At 65.3% G+C, this 17,982-nt stretch overlaps 3 protein-coding genes across 4 annotated transcripts; all 3 read right to left on the bottom strand.

Annotated features, from left to right (window-relative positions):
• Window positions 1–691: 691 nt before the first annotated feature.
• Window positions 692–3,139, bottom strand: LIF (LIF interleukin 6 family cytokine; the record flags this gene model as incomplete). The annotated part of the gene is made up of 3 exons (XM_084216980.1): window positions 692–1,129; window positions 1,272–1,450; window positions 3,121–3,139. 3 exons carry the CDS (start codon window positions 3,137–3,139, stop codon window positions 692–694), a joined length of 636 nt encoding a protein of 211 aa, XP_084073106.1.
• Window positions 3,140–8,123: 4,984 nt separating this feature from the next.
• On the bottom strand, window positions 8,124–9,584 carry LOC311160305 (uncharacterized protein; the record flags this gene model as incomplete). Its single annotated transcript, XM_084216979.1, has 3 exons — window positions 8,124–8,588; window positions 8,703–8,839; window positions 9,548–9,584. 3 exons carry the CDS (start codon window positions 9,582–9,584, stop codon window positions 8,124–8,126), a joined length of 639 nt encoding a protein of 212 aa, XP_084073105.1.
• A 2,131-nt stretch (window positions 9,585–11,715) lies between these two features.
• CASTOR1 (cytosolic arginine sensor for mTORC1 subunit 1) lies at window positions 11,716–17,134 on the bottom strand. 2 transcript variants are annotated; one of them, XM_084217118.1, is made up of 9 exons: window positions 16,998–17,134; window positions 16,814–16,884; window positions 14,365–14,558; window positions 14,132–14,264; window positions 13,483–13,606; window positions 12,822–12,938; window positions 12,655–12,737; window positions 12,441–12,535; window positions 11,716–12,360 (listed from the first exon to the last, which is right to left on the bottom strand). In XM_084217118.1, exons 1-9 carry the CDS (start codon window positions 17,108–17,110, stop codon window positions 12,295–12,297), a joined length of 996 nt encoding a protein of 331 aa, XP_084073244.1. In that variant the 5' UTR covers window positions 17,111–17,134; the 3' UTR covers window positions 11,716–12,294. The 2 variants fall into 2 exon arrangements, with proteins under 2 accessions (XP_084073244.1, XP_084073245.1); XM_084217119.1 differs by having other exon boundaries at window positions 12,822–12,935.
• Window positions 17,135–17,982: the final 848 nt, after the last annotated feature.

Below are 17,982 nucleotides of genomic sequence, written 5' to 3'. Positions count from 1 at the left end.
TGCATTCAGCCGTGCAAAGCCCAGCTCTTGGCCGTTAGTACATTCAGAGCTCTTCTGAAGGGAAAAGCACTATTCCAAAGGAGAGGACGACCCGTGCCCCGCCGTGCCCGCGCGGGGGGGTGATGCTCCACAGTGCGGTGACTGTCCCACACAGGTGGCCTTGTCCCAGATGGTGGGACCCAGCCCGAGCCGGCACAGCCAGCAGTACCCTTAGTTTGGCTCCTTGCAGGAGACCTTAAAATGTGCAGGAGTCTCCACGTGCCTGCATCCCTGCATCCCAATGTCCTTCCTCACAATCCTTTCTCCAGGGAAGTGACGGAAGCTTTCAGACGGTGCTCGGGGGGATCTGTCCAGGCGCTCTCTGTGGTGACACCATCCGTGGGGGACAGAGTCCGGCCCTGCCGCCATCCCCACAGCTCCCCACACCCCGTGGGAGCCCGGGGATGGCTGAGGCACATCCCGGGACCAGCCCGTGCTCCTCGGAGATGCGCTGCCTCGTCCTGCTGGGTGCTGGCTCTGCCCTGCCCGGGACACTCCGGGCTGCGACGTTCACCCCCTCAAGGGGCAATAAATTACCGGAGGGCGGATGGGGCCGGCGCAGGGTCCGGGTAATAAATAGGAAAGAGGAAATTTAGGAGGCAGCGGCGGGGGCTGGCCAGCAGCAGAGAGGCGGCGTAGCCGGGGCGGGCGCTCATGAGGGGCTGAGATGAGGTAGGAGGACACGGGCCGCCTGGCCGATGACCTGCACGTACTTCCTGAGCACCTGGCAGCCCTGCTGCTTCTTCTTGAAGGCGCTCTTGCCCTTGGAGCTGTCCCCGTACCTGACGTCCACCTGGAAGATGTTGTAGTTCTTGCAGAGGAGGCAGGTGAGGTTGGAGATGAGGCCTCGGGTGGTCTTGGTGGTGTTGTGGAGCCGCTCGAGGAGCTCTTTGGCCGTGGGGTTGAGCTCCTCCTGGTCGCGCGTGATGTTGCCCAGCGAGGCGTTGAGGAAGGCGAAGAGCTTGTACATGGCCACCATCACCTCCTTCCTCTCGCTCGTCCGGTTGACGCGGAAAGCGGGGAAGAAGATGCCGGCGGGGTTGCAGAGCTTGTCGCTCTCGCTGCTGAACGGCTCTCCCTGGCACTTCAGCTGCGAGGAGAGGCGAGCGTCACCCCACGTCCCCTCTGTCCCCCCTGCCACCGTCCCCGCGGTGTCCCCAACCCTCCCCCTTCACGCGCTCGTGGCTCAACCCCCCGGCCGTGATCCCCGGCCGTCCCCAAGCGCCACTTACGTAGAGGCTGAAGAGTTCCTGGGCGGTGGCGTTGAGCACGGCCACCTGCCTGCGGGTCTGCTCCTGCACGTTGGAGCGGCACAAGCCGTGGCTGGGGCAGCCGGAGCCGGTCACCAGCAGCGCCCGGCCGGCCACGGGCCGCCGCTGCAGCAGGAGCAGGGCCACGAAGGGCACGACGCCTGTGTGGGGAGAGAGGGGCCGCTGTCACGATGGGGACCGGGACGAGGCGGTGGTGGCCCGACACGTTGCCGCTGGTGCATCCAAGCAGGATGACCCCGGTTCCAAGCACCCAAAGGGAGGGTGTCCAGCTGGAGCAGGGACTGATCCCTCTTGGGTGTGCGTCCAGCTCAGCCGGAATGCCCAGACCTCCCGCTCTGTCCCGGCCGTGCCGCAGCTCCCGTCCCGCTGCCGTCCCCCTCACCTGCCCCCCGGCAGGCGCTCCCCCGCCTCCCTTCCCGGCGGGGGGCCCCGCAGCATTCCCACATTTCGCAACCGGCCCGGTGGCGACCTGTCGTGCTTAATCAAACGTGCGAGAAGCTTTTTCCTCCGTTATCCTGGTCCGGGCTCTTCGGGAGCAAGGCCCCACCCCGGCCCGGCTGACTCAGCGGGGCTCCCTCAAGGAAACCTGCTCTCGGCGTGCCCTCCCTCCTTCCTCCCGCCCCCGGCCCCACCGCCTGCCTCAGTTTCCCCGTCTGAGAAGTGGGCGCAGCGCCGAGGAGCCCTGGGGAGAGACGACGCAGCTGCCAGAGACTCCAGCCAGGAAATCCCTGGACGCGGAACAAGGGGACCCTTGAGCCTCCGGCAGCTGGGTCGCCCCGGCGTCCCCTCCTGAGAGCGGGGCGCTGCAAGCCCCGATCCACCGGGACCCCCCCAGAGCGGGATCCATCCCTGCTCGGAGAGGCCAAACCGCCTCTGGAGCCCGTCACCGCGCTGGGCAGCCTCGGGGAGGGTGGCCAGGGTGTCCCCGCCGCTGGGTGACCTGGATGACACCAGCAGGGCCCCGGCAGGGTGGGGGTCCCCGGGCCGTGACGAGCGCCGAAGTTCGCCCGCACTTGTCAGCGCCTCGGACGTGCCGCCGGTGCCGGGTAATCCAAGCCTCGATTTATTTACCCTGCCCAGGTGGGACAGGACTTACCTGGGCGTGTTCCAGCCCCTGACCCGCCGCTCCCCTCCCGCACGGCACGGGAGGACCCTGCCCCCCGCGCCCCCCCAGGGGATGCAGATTCCCTGACCCCTCAGGAGCCCCTCTCGCTGTGTCCCCCCGGCCGCTGTTCCGCCCATTCACAGCTGGGCAGGGAGAGGCTCTGCTCCACGTGTGCCGGGGACCGGGGTGGGTGGGGAGTCCCCGGTGGGTGCTGCCCCGTGGGACCCCCAGAACGGCTTCTGGGCTGGGGGCTGCTCCCTCCGACCCCCCTCCTGCTCTTGGCAGCCTCCCCATCCTTCCACCGCTCCCGGCAGCGGCTTGAGGCATCGGGAGACCCAGAAGGAGGATAAGCAGGAGTGGGGGGGGGAGAAAGTATTTAAAAGTACAAAAAATAAAAAAAAAATCCCCCCCTCCTTGAGATTTTTTTTTTCCTTGGAAGCATTTCCAGTTATATAAGTGTCCAGATGTTGGCTGGACCGCGCCAGCGCCGCGCTCCGCTCCCGCTGCCAATTCCCAGAGATGCTCATCCCGGGGGGGACGCAGCGCGGCGGGAGCCTCGCTCCGGCTCCAGCGGCGGCATCCAGCCGGGACCCGCCTGCACCCGAGCATCACCGGCAAAAGGAGGGGAGGGGGAGGAAAAAAGGGGGAGGGGGAGAAGGGGAAATAGTATCCCCAAAGTCGAATTTTTTTTTTTTTTTTTTTTACCTGCCGGTACGAACTTCATTGTGAGCCGCGTCCCGGGAGCGACTTAATAGGGATTGGTGTTGGCAGAGGAAGTTTTCAGAAATTCATGTTCATACTGGGGGACTTCTCGGGGTTTATATACCGGTCCAGCCTGTGTTGTAAGAAGAGGGAGGAGAAGAAGGGGGGGCTGGGAGAATCATCGAGTATCTTTGCTTCTATTGAAGGAAGTCGGAGGGCACTGGCTGATCACTCTTAGAAATAAACTCTTAAAAGTCGTTGATGACACACGGTATTTTGTGTCCTTTGTTTTAAGCGCGGTCTCTGGCAAGTGGTGAATTGAAGTGGGCTGGGAGGGATGAATTGAAGCCCCCCGAGGGAGGTGCACGGCCGCACGTGGGGTTCGGGGCTGTCGAGGCGCGGCGCAGAAGGCGCGGGGCTGCGGCTCGGGAGCCGCAAGCGCTTTCACCCCCGGGTCCCCCTCCCCGGGCCGAGGCTTCCCCGCCGGCTGCCGGAGCAGGCAATAAAATGAAGGAGGTAAAAAAGTCTGGTTTGGGGCTTGTTTGGGGTTTTGGAGGGATGGAAGGCGAGGGGAAGTGGTGGTGGGTGCCGCACTCCTCGGTCACGGTGGGATGGCCGCGGTGGCAGCGGTGTCCCCCAGCCCGCCGCTGGCTCATCCCTTCGGGCAAAAGTATTATCAGTAAAGGGTGGGTTTTCTGCAGGAAAAAGGACAAACCCACCCAGGGGAGAGGCCGGACCGGCCCCCCCAAGGTTAACCCTTCCCTCGGCGGAGCTGTCCCCTGCCTGGAGCGGGCAGAGGGTGCTGGAGCAGACAGGAGGGCTCTGGGTCACTCCACGGGATCAGGACACTGCGAGGTTGTTCGCTGCCCGATTTGGGTGAAAAACAGGTTAAATGGATTTTTTTTGTCCTTCTCTGTATTTTTCTCTCACCGGGGCTGAGCTGCAGCTTTAATCAGGTTTAGCAAGTTTGTGCCCCGGCAGGTGAACCGGCGGTGACAGTCCAGGAGCGATGGCGCAAGAGCCACCACGACCCCGGGCGTCCTCCCTTTGTGGGAGGGGACACTGCCAGGGGGGGACAAGAAGACCCCTCTGTGCTGGCTGGGTCGGGCCATAGCTGCTGCGTGCCTCAGTTTCCCCGTGCAAGGAGCAGCCTGGTCTGCCGGTGGCATTGATGCCCCAGCCCAGTTTAGCCAGTCTGGTCTTAGCGGGACATCAGGGATGAGCTGGGGACTGTGAGGGCGGGGACGAGGAGCTCCATCTCCCTCCCTGCAGCCTCATCCCATTCTTTTTGGGATATGGGGAGCAGCACATCACATATTGATGGACATCTGATGGCCTGACGCGCCTAATTAGCTGAGGAATTAATAGCGCTTAATTATTGGCATAGGGGAACTCCCGGGGGGGTGTGTGCAGGGCTTGACATAGATTTGCCCTTTTCTTGGATTTCCCGGGGCAACTGAGTCTAGGCTGAGGCTGAGCTGAGCTTTGGGGTCCCCCGAGGGGTGTGGGACCCCTGGTCATGGTGGCATCACCAAGATGGCACCGATGTCCCCACCTGCAGCTCAGCCCTTGGGGCAAAAGCGTTAGGATTAAAGGATGGGGTTTCTCCAGAAAAAAAGACAAACCCGCGGGGAGATGCTGGACCTGTGCAGGGGGGATGCTCCGGTGGGAAAACCCGAATTCCTGCTCCGGACAGGGAGACGGCAGAATGGAGATGCCAGGGTGGGAGGTGCCAGGAGGGGAGATGATGCCCAGGAATATCCCTTTCCCCAACCCCTTTGGCAGCAGGAATATCGCCGATGCCGGTGGAGACGGGCAGCAGGAGCGGGGCTGCAGGAGCGTGAGGAGGCCGTGACAGGGACGGGGTGTCCCGAGGAGGGAGCGGGAAGGGGGCCGGGGGAGCCCTCCCTGTCAGGAGAGACTGAGGGCCGGGGGCCTGTGGGGTTTGGGGGAGCTGGAGGAGGTTGGTCAGGGGACAGCTGTCCCAAGTGTCCCCAGTGTCCCCATTGCCCCCTCTGTCCCCACCGCCGACCTGCCCAGGGACAAGAGGACAAGCCCCGGGCGTTCCGAGGCCACCGCTGCTGCTTCTCTGGGCCCCTCCGAGCGCTGCCCTCTGAGCATCCCTGCCCATCGCTGTCCTCAGCTCCATCGCAGACACCCCCACCCCCGTCCCTGTCCCCATCCGGTACCCATGACGCCTCTCTGCCCCATCCCTGTCCCCTTGCTGTTCCTCTTCCCTGTCCCTGTGCTGCCCCCTCCTCATCCCTGTTCCAGGTCCGCTCATCCCTGTCCCATCCCTGTCCCCTCCCTGTCCCATCCCTGTCCCCGTGCTGCCCCCTGCTGCCCCGGCCCAGAAATGGCCTCTCCCCATCCCATAATTGCCCCCGCCGCCCCATCCCAACTCGGAACTGACCCAGCCAATCCCTGCTCTGGAGCTGCCCCCTGCCCCTTCCCCACCCCAGACCTCTCCTGTCCCCAGCCAGCAGCTGTCCCCAGCCAGCAGCTGTCCCCTCCTGCTGTCCCCATCCCATCGCTGTCCCCCTGCCCCTCTTAGAACTGCCCCGGCTCCCCCCTTTTACTGTCCCACCCTATAATTTCCCCCCACGCCCCATTATTACCCCCTCTGGCTCCCCTCCAGGTCCCCATCCCGCGGTGTCCCCGAGCAGGGGGACACCCCGATTCCAGGGTCACCAAAAGCCCCGGGTGTCCCCCAGGAGTGGGGATGAGGCTGGGGGGTGTCCGGGGGTGTCCAGGGGTGTCCGGGGGTGTCGGGGGGTGTCCGGGGAGCCCTCCCGGGGGGCTGAGCAGGGGCTGAACAGGGCAGGGGCTCCTGGCCTGGGGAAATCCAGAGCTCGATGAAGGAGGGCACCGAATTCCCCTTCGACTCACCATGGGTCCCTGCCAGGGCTGCCTCCCCCTGTCCTCGTGCCCACCAATGTCACCCCAGTGGTGCCACCCCACTCCTTCCACCCCACCAGTGTCACCCCAGCAGTGCCATCCCAGCAGTGTCACCCCAGCAGTGCCACAGGCTTTTCCCATGAGTGGGCATTGGGGTTCCCTTGGGTGACCCCTTGGGGACACCAGAGAAGCCACCAGCCCTTCAGTGACACTCAGCTGGTGTCACCCTGTGTTCGGGGTCCCCCAGCCCTCCCGGGGGGTCACGTACCTGCGCCCTCCCCTCCGCAGCCCTCCCCAGAGCTGGCTGGGTGGCCTGGTGGTGGCACAGTCACGGTCACTTCCACAGTCACTCACAGCACGCCGAGCTGGCCCGGGCTGCTTCATGGTGACATTGTCCCACCACGAGTGTCCCCAGCTGGCCGTGGTGGCCGTCCCGGTGGCACTGCCAGGACTGAGTCAGGCACGGTGCCGGGCAGAGCCGAGCGCTCCGGCACACGGCACCACAGGAACGAGTGACTCCACGGGGACACATGACCAGGTCTTGGGATTTTTGACTCAGAGGGACCGGTGGCAGCGGGTGGCCCGGTCCCCACGGTGGCCCTGGCCAGGCTGCAGGACACTGCACTCAGCGTGGCCGTGGTGATGGCCCAGAGGGGGCTGGGACATGTGGCACAAGGTGTCGTGTGGCCTGTGCCGTTCCGTGGCATGGCACATCCCTGGCAGTGCCAGGCCCTGTGGTGGCACAGCACAGCCTGTCATGTCACATGCCCTGTGCCACTCTGTGTCCTGTGCCACATCTCACATTGTGTGCCATGCCACGGGCCACATCCCAGCTTGTGCCATGCCATTTGTCCCACACCACCCCATGTCACATCCCCTGTGCCCTGGCGAGGACACCAGGCACAGCCTGGCCACCAGAACACAGCCTCTCTCTGCCCACAGACACAGGGACAGAGGGACACAGGGACACGACGTCTCAGTGGCCCATGGGCCAAGGTCAGCACTTTATTTCCTTCTGCCATTGTACAAAAATAAAGAAGTGCCGCATGGGCGGGGGCACTGCCCTTCTATGTGTACCAAAAATATCAATATTCATAAATAAATCCTTGTGATGTTCATAGTTTAACACCGTACAAAAAATATAATAAAAATAGATATTTATATATTAGAAACGGCCTTAAATACTTCTGCAAGCTGCAGGAGTTAAATTAACCCTAACAATCAATAAATACAATAAAGTAACAAATAATTATGTATAAATTAGGGGGGAGGCAGTGGGGGCTGTCACCCACGGTCACAGTGCAGTGGCCAGAGCCGAGTCCCTGCTGGGCACAGTCAGGGCTGTGGTGGCACAGGAGGCTGGGGTGGGGGGGGGGACACGGAGGAGACAGGGATGTTGGGAGTATGGGAACACCCGGTGTGCAGGAGAGCCCGGGGACACTGAGAGCACAGGGACACTGAGAGCACAGGGACACTGAGAGCACAGGGGACACTGAGAGCACAGGGATGTGCAAAGGGACACTGAGCTCGGGGACACCGAGCACAGCGGGACACCCAGACCATGCAGGGACACAGGATTCCACTCCCAGCTTCTCCCTGGGAGCAGAGCTGGCGGCGGGCAGGCAGGGGGTGACAACACCGGTGACAGCCGCCGGTGGCAGCGGCGCTCTCCGTGGGCCCGGCGGCGGGTGCTGGGCGAGCAGCTCTGAGTCAGGCTGTGTCAGCCGACCCATTGAATCACTGGAAAATCCAGCAGGGCTCGGGGACAGGGAACAGCTGGGCACCCGGGGGACACCCGGCTCCACTGGGGCCACCTGGATGCACGGGAAAGGTGGGCAGGACGTGGGAGAGCCAGCCAGGGCTGTCCTGCAGCCCAGCGGTGGCTCGGGGACAGCAGGGTCCCCACGAGGAGCCGAAGCGGCGGGCGGTGCTGTCGGTGCATCCGAGCCCTCGCTCCGGTGAGGCGAGAAGGGCTCCGTGGGGCATCCCGGCCATCGGATGCCTCTCCATCCTGGGAATGGGGTTGGGATCGCCTCACGTGGGATGGAGATGGAGATGCTGGAGATGATGGAGCTGCAGACGGGCGCTCCGGTGCCGGCGGGGCTGCCCTAGGGCCGTGCGGGCAGCCGTGAGCCCCGGGGCGATCTCCCCTTCTCCCGGCGCGTCCGGCGGCTCCCGGCGCCCAGCTCGGCGCTGCGCTCGGCCATGAAGCGGGCGTAGCTCCAGAGGATCTGGCACCCCTGCAGCTTCTGTTGGAAGATGCCGAGGGATGCCGCGGGGCTGGGGAGGGGCCGGCGGCCGGGGCGGGGGCCGGGGGCCGGGAAGAGCCCGGCCAGGTTGCTGAGGAGCGCTCGCACCTTCCGGTGGGTCCTGTTCAAGCGGTGAAGGATTTCGGCCTCGGGGTGGTGGAGGTCGCGCTGGTGGCGGATGATGTCCTGCAGCGCCTGCTCCATGTGGATCATGGGCCTCCGCAGCCTCCGCAGCCCCCAGGGCCCCTTGGCCGGCCTCTGCAGCCACTCGGGGGTGTTGTTGGTGCGGCAGATTTTATGGATGTCCAGGTGCTGCTCCTTCTCCTGCCCAGAGATTGGAGGGGAAGATCAGGGATGTGGAAGCAGCGCCGGGACCGTCCCCCGGCTGCCCTGTGGAGGGGGCAGGCGTGACCCCTCGCCCCGGGGAAGGGGACTCACGTAGAAGGTGAAGAGCTGCTGTGCGTCCTCGGCCATGAGCCTCACCAGCGCCTGGGTCTGCTGCACGGTGGGGGCCAGCGGGGACCTGCCCCCCTGGCCCGGCACTGCCCAGAGGATGAGGAGCCCTTTGGCGACAGCTGGGGACGAAGAGGAGGGACTCAGGGGCCGTTGGGGCATCGCTGGGTGCAGGGCCAGCCCTCTCTCACAGGGTCACCACCCCCGTGCCAGGAATGCTGCCTGCACCACAGACACAGCCCCTGCGCCAAAAACCTGCTGGCACCCGGCGGGAGGAGGAGGAGGAGGGTGCCGAGGTGCTGTGGAGTGGCCGTGATGCACAGACCAACCACGGCAGCTGCTCCAGCAGCTCCCCCTGCCAGCGGGGGCCACCGCAAAGGAGGGGACAGCAGCGACACTCCCGGATCCAGTCCCGCTGTCCGGCTCTGCCAGTCACTGTCCCAGTCCCTCTGCCACCCACAGAACTCTGGATACGGCGCTGGGCTGACACACAGCCTCTGTCCCTTTGGGCAAGCTGACCCCTGACCTTCTGCCATTGGTCCCAAACTGTCCCCTCCTGCCTACCGCTCCCAGCATCCCCTCTCTCCCAGTCTGCCCGCTCCCAGTGCTCCCCGTGTGCCACAGCGGGAGGCGACACAGCCGTGGCACAGCCGCGGTGCCATCTGCCCCGGCACCGCTGACTCAACAGCCACGGGGGCCCCGCGGCCGCGCTCCCTCCGCGGCTCCGGCCGGGGCGAGCGAGAGGGGACGCGGGGCCAGGGCCCACGGGCACGCACGGGCACACACGGGCACACACGGGCACACACGGGCACACACGGGCACGCACGTACCTGCCAGCACTGCCCAGGGCCGCCCGTCGCACCGCATGGCCGGGGCAGGGTGTCCGCCCGGGGCTGCCGGGCGCGCAAAGGCACTTCCTTGAGCGCTCGGCGAGGGGGAAGCGCGGTTTTAAAGCGCACCCGAGTCACCCTCCCCTCCGAAGGAAAGGCAGAGAGAAGTGAAGTCCGGGGGCCAATGAGCAGGGTGAGAGCAGGGCGGGGGAAGAGTTGGTGGGGATGTTCTTCGAGTCAGTTCCTCGAGGGAGTCCGGGACTGTGCGGGGAGGCTGCGGTGCCACCGCTCACCCGGATCCCGCAGGACTCCCGGATCCTGGCTTCTTGGGACAGAGACTTTTTGGTTCACGCTGGTGTCACCCCTCTGCACCCGACAGCTTGAACTGAAACCAGTGCCGGCTGCCCCGAAACCCCAATGCAAAAGAGGGCCGTGGCGGCTGGCAGCGGGGATGGGGATGTCACCCATGTGCCACCACGGGGGGGTTCGCATCCCCAATTCAGCTGTGGGAGGCAAAAATCTGCCCTGGCAAGGAGGGAGGTGGGGATGTGGGAAGTGCACAGCATCCCAGCACTGCCTGATGCTCCGGGGGATGCTCCATGGGATGCTCCGTCTGCCTGCTCACACCCACCCACACCTCTGGGTGACAAATTTGGGTGCTGAACCGAGTGGGGGACACCAGGTTTAGCCTCTGTGCCCGGCAGCACCCACGGGAACACCGAGGGCACCGCCTGTTGCCCGAGGCAGAGCTGCCCCTTGTGCAACACTGCCCTGGGAGAGCCCTGGGGCTCGGCACGGCCTCGGCACAGCCCGCGGCACCCAGGGCAGTCCCCTCTGTCCCCCTGGGTTCCCCTTCCTGGCAGGCGGAGCCCGGCACCGACAGGGGCTTTCCCCTTCCTTAAAGGTGAATGTCTCCGCTCAGCGTGTCGAGGCGTGTCGCAATCCCGTTGATTTTGGTGACCCTGGCCGAATTTACGCATTTGGAGATTTCGGTGGAGGCGCAGGGACACAACGCAGAAACGAACAGCTCCTTCCAGGAAGAAGGATGCAGAGGTCACTCACTTTTAGAAGTGCTTTGCTTTCCCAGAATTTCCCTGCCCAGCCGCGCCACGACCTGCACGGTCTGCTTCCTCCACCCGCTGCCTCTGACGACTCCTCCTCTTCCTCCTCCCCGCAGCCTCCCCGGCAGAGGGGGCGGCTGGGGTGGGTTACGTGAGGCCGGGGTGGGCAGGGCTGTCCTGGAGAGGTGGAAGAACCAGGAGAAGATCTTGCTCGCTCCACAGCGGTTTGTCCATCCCTCAGGCTGCCTCGACAGGCTGTTCACCAGATGTCCACTTGTCCGTCCATCCATCCATCCATCCATCCATCCATCCATCCATCCATCCATCCATCCATCCATCCATCCATCCGTCCATGCCCTGCCATGAGGGGGATCAGGGCTCCCAGCCTCAGCTCTCCCCTGGCCACAGCTGGCCCTGGCCCCTCCATATGGCACTGTCACCCCCCGGGCTGGGCCAGCAGGACACCACGGTGGTGGCCACTCGCTGATGGCAGGCGTGTGGCCAGGGCTGTGCAATACCCAGGAGGGACAGAAATAGCGCCGGTGACCGCACGGCCAGCAGCAATTTCTTCATCGCCACCGCGCGTCACCGGCGTCCCATGACTCGGAGAAGGGAGCGAGACAGGAAAGAGAGCGCCCGGAGCGCTGGCAGGAAGCTGGTGGCTGCAAGAGCGTGGGGCTGACGTGGGCACGACGTGCCAGGATGGGGGCACAGTCCTGCCCAGAACGTGGGAGAGCAGGGGAGGGGTTTTGGGGACAGGAAGGGAAGAGGATGTGGGGACACGGTGGCAGTGTGATGGGACATCCCCAGGCCTGGGGTCAAGCTCCTGCCTCAGTTTCTCCCCAGTTTGGCCCAGTGTGGGGCAGGGGGAGAGAATAAATATGGGCCTGGGTTTCCCCAGGGTCGGTGATTTGCTGGGGACTGCAGCTTTAACCCATTTTTTCACCCAAAATACAGAATAGAAAAAGTGGCCGTGTCCCAGTCACCTCACAGCCAGACTCTGTCCCCCTGTCCCATCCCAGGCCCTGCCACCAACACAGAGACCAGCTTTGGGCAACCTCCCTGGGATACACAGAAATAAAAATAATAAGAATTTTATTGACTTATCAAAAACTATGTGAAAATACAACTTGTGAGGGGCTGGGAGTCACTGTCACCCCTCCATGACAGGTGACAGCCAGGGCTGGCATTGAACCAGAGCCCCCCCACTGCCCCCGTGGAGATTGTTGGGGTGCCAGGGGTAACCCCAGCTCCAGGAATGCTCTCCCCTCCACGGGGCTGCTCCAGGGCTGTCCCTGAGCATCATGGCCACCTCTCCCTTCCCAAGGGGACACATCCCCAGGCTGTCCCCTATAGCACCATGGTGGCACATCACTGCTCTTTGGCATGTCCCCTCCCCCGTGTCCCCTCCACCTGGGCACACCCTCTCTCCCCGGGTCACCCACCCCGCACAGGCAGAGCTAGAGGGAGAGGATGGCGCCCAGGGACTGACCCCTCTCCTGGGGCCAGTGCCCACTGCCACAAGGCCACCACGTCCCCAAAGCCACCACATCCCCAGCACAGAGGGAGCGATGCTGTGCCCGGCTCTGTCCTGTGCTGGGGGATCATTAAAATGAACAATTAATGACAGGAGTGGGAGGAGGGGAGACGCCACGCTGGGACAGTCAGCCTGGGGACGGCCAGCCGCTATCTGCCGCTCTCCTGCCGCTGCTGCAGCAGCTGGATGACCTCAGCAATGCCCTCCTCGGGGACCTGCCAGGGGACAGAGGGGGTGTCAGCCTCAGGGGACACCCCGGGGCTGGCAGGGGTGCCCGGGAAGGGACAGGGCTCACCAAGGCGTGATCGAAGTTGAAGGTGCTGATGTAATAGGCCGAGATGTCGGCGGCCGCCAGCGGCTCCGCGATCTGCGCCACGATGCCACACTCGTCTGGGGGCAAAGGGGGCTCAGGTCACTGCCATGGGGACAGGCGGGGACAGCAGTGCCCCACAGCACCCTCGGGGTGGCAGGGGCAAGAGAGGGGACACGGCCACCACGGGCACGCTCACCGAAGCCGAGGGGCTGCCCCCCGATGCGCACCATGCGCCACAGCTCCCCCGTCGAGCTGGTCAGCAGGAGGTCACTGGGGAAGCTGAGGGGGATGAAACCAAGTGTCACCCCCTCCCTGAGCCCCCAGAGCCAGGGACAGAGGGACAGACAGACAGATGGCACCTACCGCTTCTGGGTCTCAGCATCCATCACGATGGAGATGTAGCCCTCGATGAGGGAGAAGGAGAAGAAGGTGATGGAGTCAAGGTCTTGGCTGCCAGCGGCTGCATCCCACGGGGGGCTGCTGAGGGGCAAGGGGACACAGAGAGGGGTCACCACCCCCAAAATGGGGAGAAGAAGGGCTTGGTGGTGGCACTGGGTGTCTGAGCATCATGCTGGGGTGCTGCAGGGTGAGAGAGAGGGGACAGGAGCAGGTGGTCCCCACAGGGACTGCAACTCACAGGTGACACCAAGTTTTGGGGCATTCTCAAAAGGCCAGGGTCACTCTGGAGCAGGAGCATGCCACCAGAAGGGACCCACCAGCAGGGCCACCAGGGGACACAGGAGAACCCCGCCAGGAGCATTCCCTCCCCCCAGCACCATTCCCACTGCCCTTCCCAAACCATCCTCCCTCTGCTTTACAGTCTCCCCCCTGGGATTTGGTACAAGGGTGGCTTTGTCCCTCGGGTCACCTCGGGGTTCCCACCCCTCACAGTGCAGCTCCGGGGAAGACAAAACCAGTTTGGAAAACACGCCCAGAGTCTGAAAACCCGCTGGGACCAATGTCACCACAGCTCAGCTGGCAGCAGGCAAGAGGCCACCCCCACGTCCCCGTCCCCGGGACTCACCTGTGGGAGTAGAAGAGGACGTCGATGAGCATGGTGGCGATGGCGGGCAGCGTGTCGGGGGCCACCGTCAGGACACAGAAGCGCGTCTGGGGGCTCTGCACCGGGTGCAGCGTGGGGCTGGCGGCTGGCAGGGGAACGGCCGCGCGTCAGGCCTGGGGACAGCTCGGGGACAGTCCCGCAGTGCCACCCCGTGGCCACCGCGCCCACAGCCCCAAGTCTCCCGGGGAGCAGAGGGGCAGCCCGGGGGTGCCAAAGGATGTGGGTACCACCGGTGGGAGCTGCAGCACATCGGTGGGAACTGGGCGGCCCCAGCTGGGCATCTCCAGTGGGAACTGGAGCATCTTGGTGGGGTCCCTCAGGTACGTAGGTGGGTGCAGGCCACCACATATGCACCACTGGTGGGAGCAGGAGCACCTTGGCAGGGACTGGATGGCTCTGGGACAGTGTGGTCTGGGGACAGGATGGCCTTGGGGGTCCCCCTAAGATGTGGGTTCCCCTGGTGGGAACTGGATCATCTCACTGGGGACTTGGTGGCCCTGGGACAGGGTGGCTCTGGAGGTCCCTCAAGGATATGGGTACCACCATCTGTACTGGGGCATCGGGGTGGGACTGGGTGGCCCCAGGGGACGCAGAGCCCAGTGTCACTCACGTGGCTTGGGCTTGAGGAAGCCGTTGCTCACGTCATCGCAGGTGACAGGGACACACTCGCCACCCTCCTCCTTGTAGATGTCGAACTCCCCGGCCAGTGTGTGGATCACCACGGGCAGGTCCCGCTCCCGCACCTGCCCGGGGAGCGGGATCAGGGCCTGCTCTGCCACCCCTCCTCAGGGCCCAGAGCGGCCCTCGGGCGGCCAGCCATGTGTCCCCGTGCCCGTCACTCACCAGGATGAAGTCGGTCTGGTACGTGGAGAGCATCAGCACCGAGACGTGGTGCTCGGCCAGCGGCGCGATGACCGAGCGCGCGATCTTGGTGACACCGGTGGCCTGGCAGCCGGGGGGCTCCCGCCCATTGGAGACGACGCTGAGCACCAGCCACGTGGAATCTGCCACCTGCATGAACTCAGAGGGTGGCAGCTCTGCGAGGGACAAGGGACGCTGAGGCAGGTGGCTCCGCAGGGCTCGGCACAGCCGGACACAGAGCCAGCGCCAGCTCAGGCACTGCGTGCCACACTGTCCCCTGGGTGATCCCCAAGGCAGGATCAGCCCCAGGTGTGGGGACGCTGGTTTGGGGGTGGAGACGAGTCCCATCCACAGGTGGAATGAGCCAGACAGGGCTCAGCTGCTCCACACTGGGATTTGGCCATAGGGACAAGTGGGGCCAAGGCTAAGCCCTCCAAACCCCACAATGTGTTGCTCCTCCCTGTGCCAGCACCTCAGGCTGGGTGCAGGGGGGTGTTGGCATTGCACCCCAAAACCAGCACCACCAGGGCCGTGGGGCTGCCCAGCTCAGCCTCTGCCCCCAGGAACCCCCAGCCCAGTGCCCACCACCAGGGATGTTCCGGGATGCACACAGGGCACTGGAGGGGACAAGGGGAGGGTCACCTCGCTGACCTGGGGGTCTCAGCACCTGGTGCCAGCCTGGTGGAGAGAGCCCAGGCTGGCAGAGGGCCACAGCTGCTTCCCAAAAATCTGCTGGTGTTGGCAGGGTGGGCATAGGCCAGCGGCTCCTGCCTCCCACCGTCCTGCCCAGGAGAGGGGCCGGCACTGCTGGGGCACCCCAGGACTCAGCCAGGCTGCCCCCTCCTCTCTGGGCTCCCCTCCCCAGCACGGGACGGGCCCGGGCCCCCAGGGGGTCTCCAGTCCTCTCCTCCCATGCAGGAAAGGTGGGAGCAGCTCCCGTGGGAGATCACACAAGCCCCCAGCCCTTCAGTGGGCACCCGGTGCCCAAGCCCAGCTGAGACCCCAGACTCATCACACCAGTGGTGGGGGAGGTCGCACGGGGGAGGGTGCAGCAGGCACTGAGGGGACCCCTCGGGGGACAGGCTCTGGACCCCGCTCCCAAACTCGGCGCGGGGCAGGGCGGGAGCGGGGCCGGATCCAGGGCCCGGCGGGTGTTCCCAGCGCCTGTTCCTGTGCAGGAAGCGCCAGAACAGCCTCGGCTCCGGCCCAGGGCACAGTGCTGGGAACAGGGGGGCGGGACAGGGGCTCGGGGACATGGGGACCTGTCCCAGAGCTCAGTGTTTAATTGCTTTTCAACACCACCCTGGGCGAGGCTGAATGCAAGGGGACCTCGCTGTCCCCGTGTCACCCACCCCGGGGCTTTACCCTGATCCCAAGGGAATGAGGGGTGCAGCTCTCCTCTGCTGGGGGTGCCCTTCCAGCCCGGCAGTGGGGGGACACTGGCAGCCCCCAGCCAAGGGGGGTTCACAGGGCACTGCGGGGCCGCAGGCTCCAGGACCATTGTTCAGCACTTCCCGCCCTCCCCTCGGGATTGAGGAATATTTGTCTGCAGGCCCCAAAATAAAACAATACATGGGGAACAGCTCTGGCTCTGGGAGCGGGGAGAGCCCGGGACACGGTCCCGTTCCACAGCACAAGGAGGTGAGCCTGGGACGTGGCCGTGAGCGCCCTTGGCCGGAGCGCTGGCCCTTGCTCCTTGGGTCCCGGCCAAGGCTGCGCTGCGCCCAGCTCCTGCGGCCTCGGTAGGAAGGTTTGGGCGGGGGAAGGCGGGCCGGGATCCGGACCCTCCGGCTCAGCCCGTTGGGCCGGTACCGCGGCAGGGCTGGCGGTGAGGGTGATGCACGGCACGCGCCGGGCCACCGGCGCTGGGGACGTCACCAAATGGCACCTCCCTGGGAGAGGGACTGGCTTGGAAGGGATAAAACCACCGCAGGACAACCCAAAAACGGGACCCTGCTGTCAGACAGCGCTCACCCCTGGCAGCCTGGCTGGGCCTGTGCTTTGCCCTCCTCTGCCAAAGCTCCAGTTGGCCCTCACCGCGAGGAGGGCCGGGATGAAATCGGACGCGGGAATGATGACAGGAGCGCTGCAAGAGCCTGGAGCGCTGCCCGCGGGCATCCCGGGAGGTGTTTGCGCCCTGCCGGGAGCACCCGGGATTCGGGTGGCACTTCAGCCCGGTGCCACGAGCCGGGTGACGGCTCTGCCCGGGAGGGGCTGTCGGAGCGAGGGCAGCCACGCCGGGAGAGCCTCGGCCGGGCAAGCCGGTACATCCCCGGCGCAGGCGCCAAGGGACGGGATGGGCATGTTCCGAGGGAGCCAAGCACAAGCCGGGACTCGCTCCCTGCGGCCCAGGCGCGGAGCCGGGCTGGGGACGCTCACAGCCCGTGCCTGCGGTGCCAGCCCGCTCTGCCAGGGGGCCACCGCTCGGTACCTTTGAAGCCCTCCTCGTCCAGCATGACCGTGTAGTCCTCGGGGGTCTCCGTCAGGCTGAAGAACTTGCATCTGAAGCAAAAAAAAATCGGTGCTGCTGACCTCAAAACCGCCAGCGTCTCCCGGGGCCGGGAGTCGGGGGAAGAAGAGGAGGAGGAGGGTGGTGGGGGGAGAAAAGCCGGTACCGGCAGCGCTGGGGTAGGAAGAGCAGCTTGAGCAGCGGGTGGGTGTAGAGCCAGAGCCCGCGGCGGGCCAGGCTCAGCACCCGCACCCGGTGCTCCAGGATGTGCAGGTCCATGGCGGCCGCGCCGCCCCGGGAACCGCCGCCGCCGCCGCTATAAGGGCGGACACGGGACCGCCCCGGGACCGCCCCGCATCGTCCCGGGACCGGCCCAGGACCGCCCCGCATTGCCCCGGGACCGCCTCGCATGGCCCCGGAACCGCCTTGGGACCGCCCCGTCTCGGTTCGTCAACGCCCTGTGACCGCCCTTATCGCCCGGGGACCGATCCGGGAACGCTCTGCATCTCACTGGGACCGCCCTGGGACCGCCTGCCTGGGCCGGGACCGCCCCGCATCGCTTCGGGACCCGACCTAGCACCGCCCCGGGACAAGCCCCGCACCGCCCCGCACTGCGAGAAAGGCAACAACCCGGGCCCGGTGCTCCGGGAGCAGCCGCAGTTCAGAGCCCCGGGACGCGCGCGCTGGAGACCCGGGATAGCCGCACCGGAGCCTCGGAACCAGCCCCAATACAGAACTCCATGGTGCCCACACCCGTCCAAATTCAGCGCCCCGGGGTGGCTGGAGCAGCTCAAACTCAGAGTCCCGGGGCACCCCCGAACTGCAGCCCTGGGGGTGCCCAAACCAGCCTCAGTTCAGCAGCCCGGGGTGCCCAAGGAGACCCTCTGGGAGCCACTGCCAACCCCATTCCAACCCCAGCACCCAACCGGGTCCCACATGCTCAACACCAGGCCTGGAGAGGAGATTCACCAAACCAGGACCACCCCCGGGAAAAAGAGGGTTCTGGAGGGAGGAATGGAGGTTTGGGCAGAATTCCTGCCCGCTGGAAGAAGGAGAGTGCTGGCCTGGGCACCATTTTGGGATGGGAAGCTGAGTTCTGGGGTGTCATGGGGTTAATTAGGGGTCCTCTGGCTCTGTTCAGCCACAGGAGG

This window comes from Fringilla coelebs (genome assembly GCF_963513975.1).
Source record: "Fringilla coelebs genome assembly, chromosome: 17".
NCBI classification, from domain to species: domain Eukaryota; kingdom Metazoa; phylum Chordata; class Aves; order Passeriformes; family Fringillidae; genus Fringilla; species Fringilla coelebs.
This window is presented reverse-complemented; position numbering and strand designations above follow the sequence as displayed.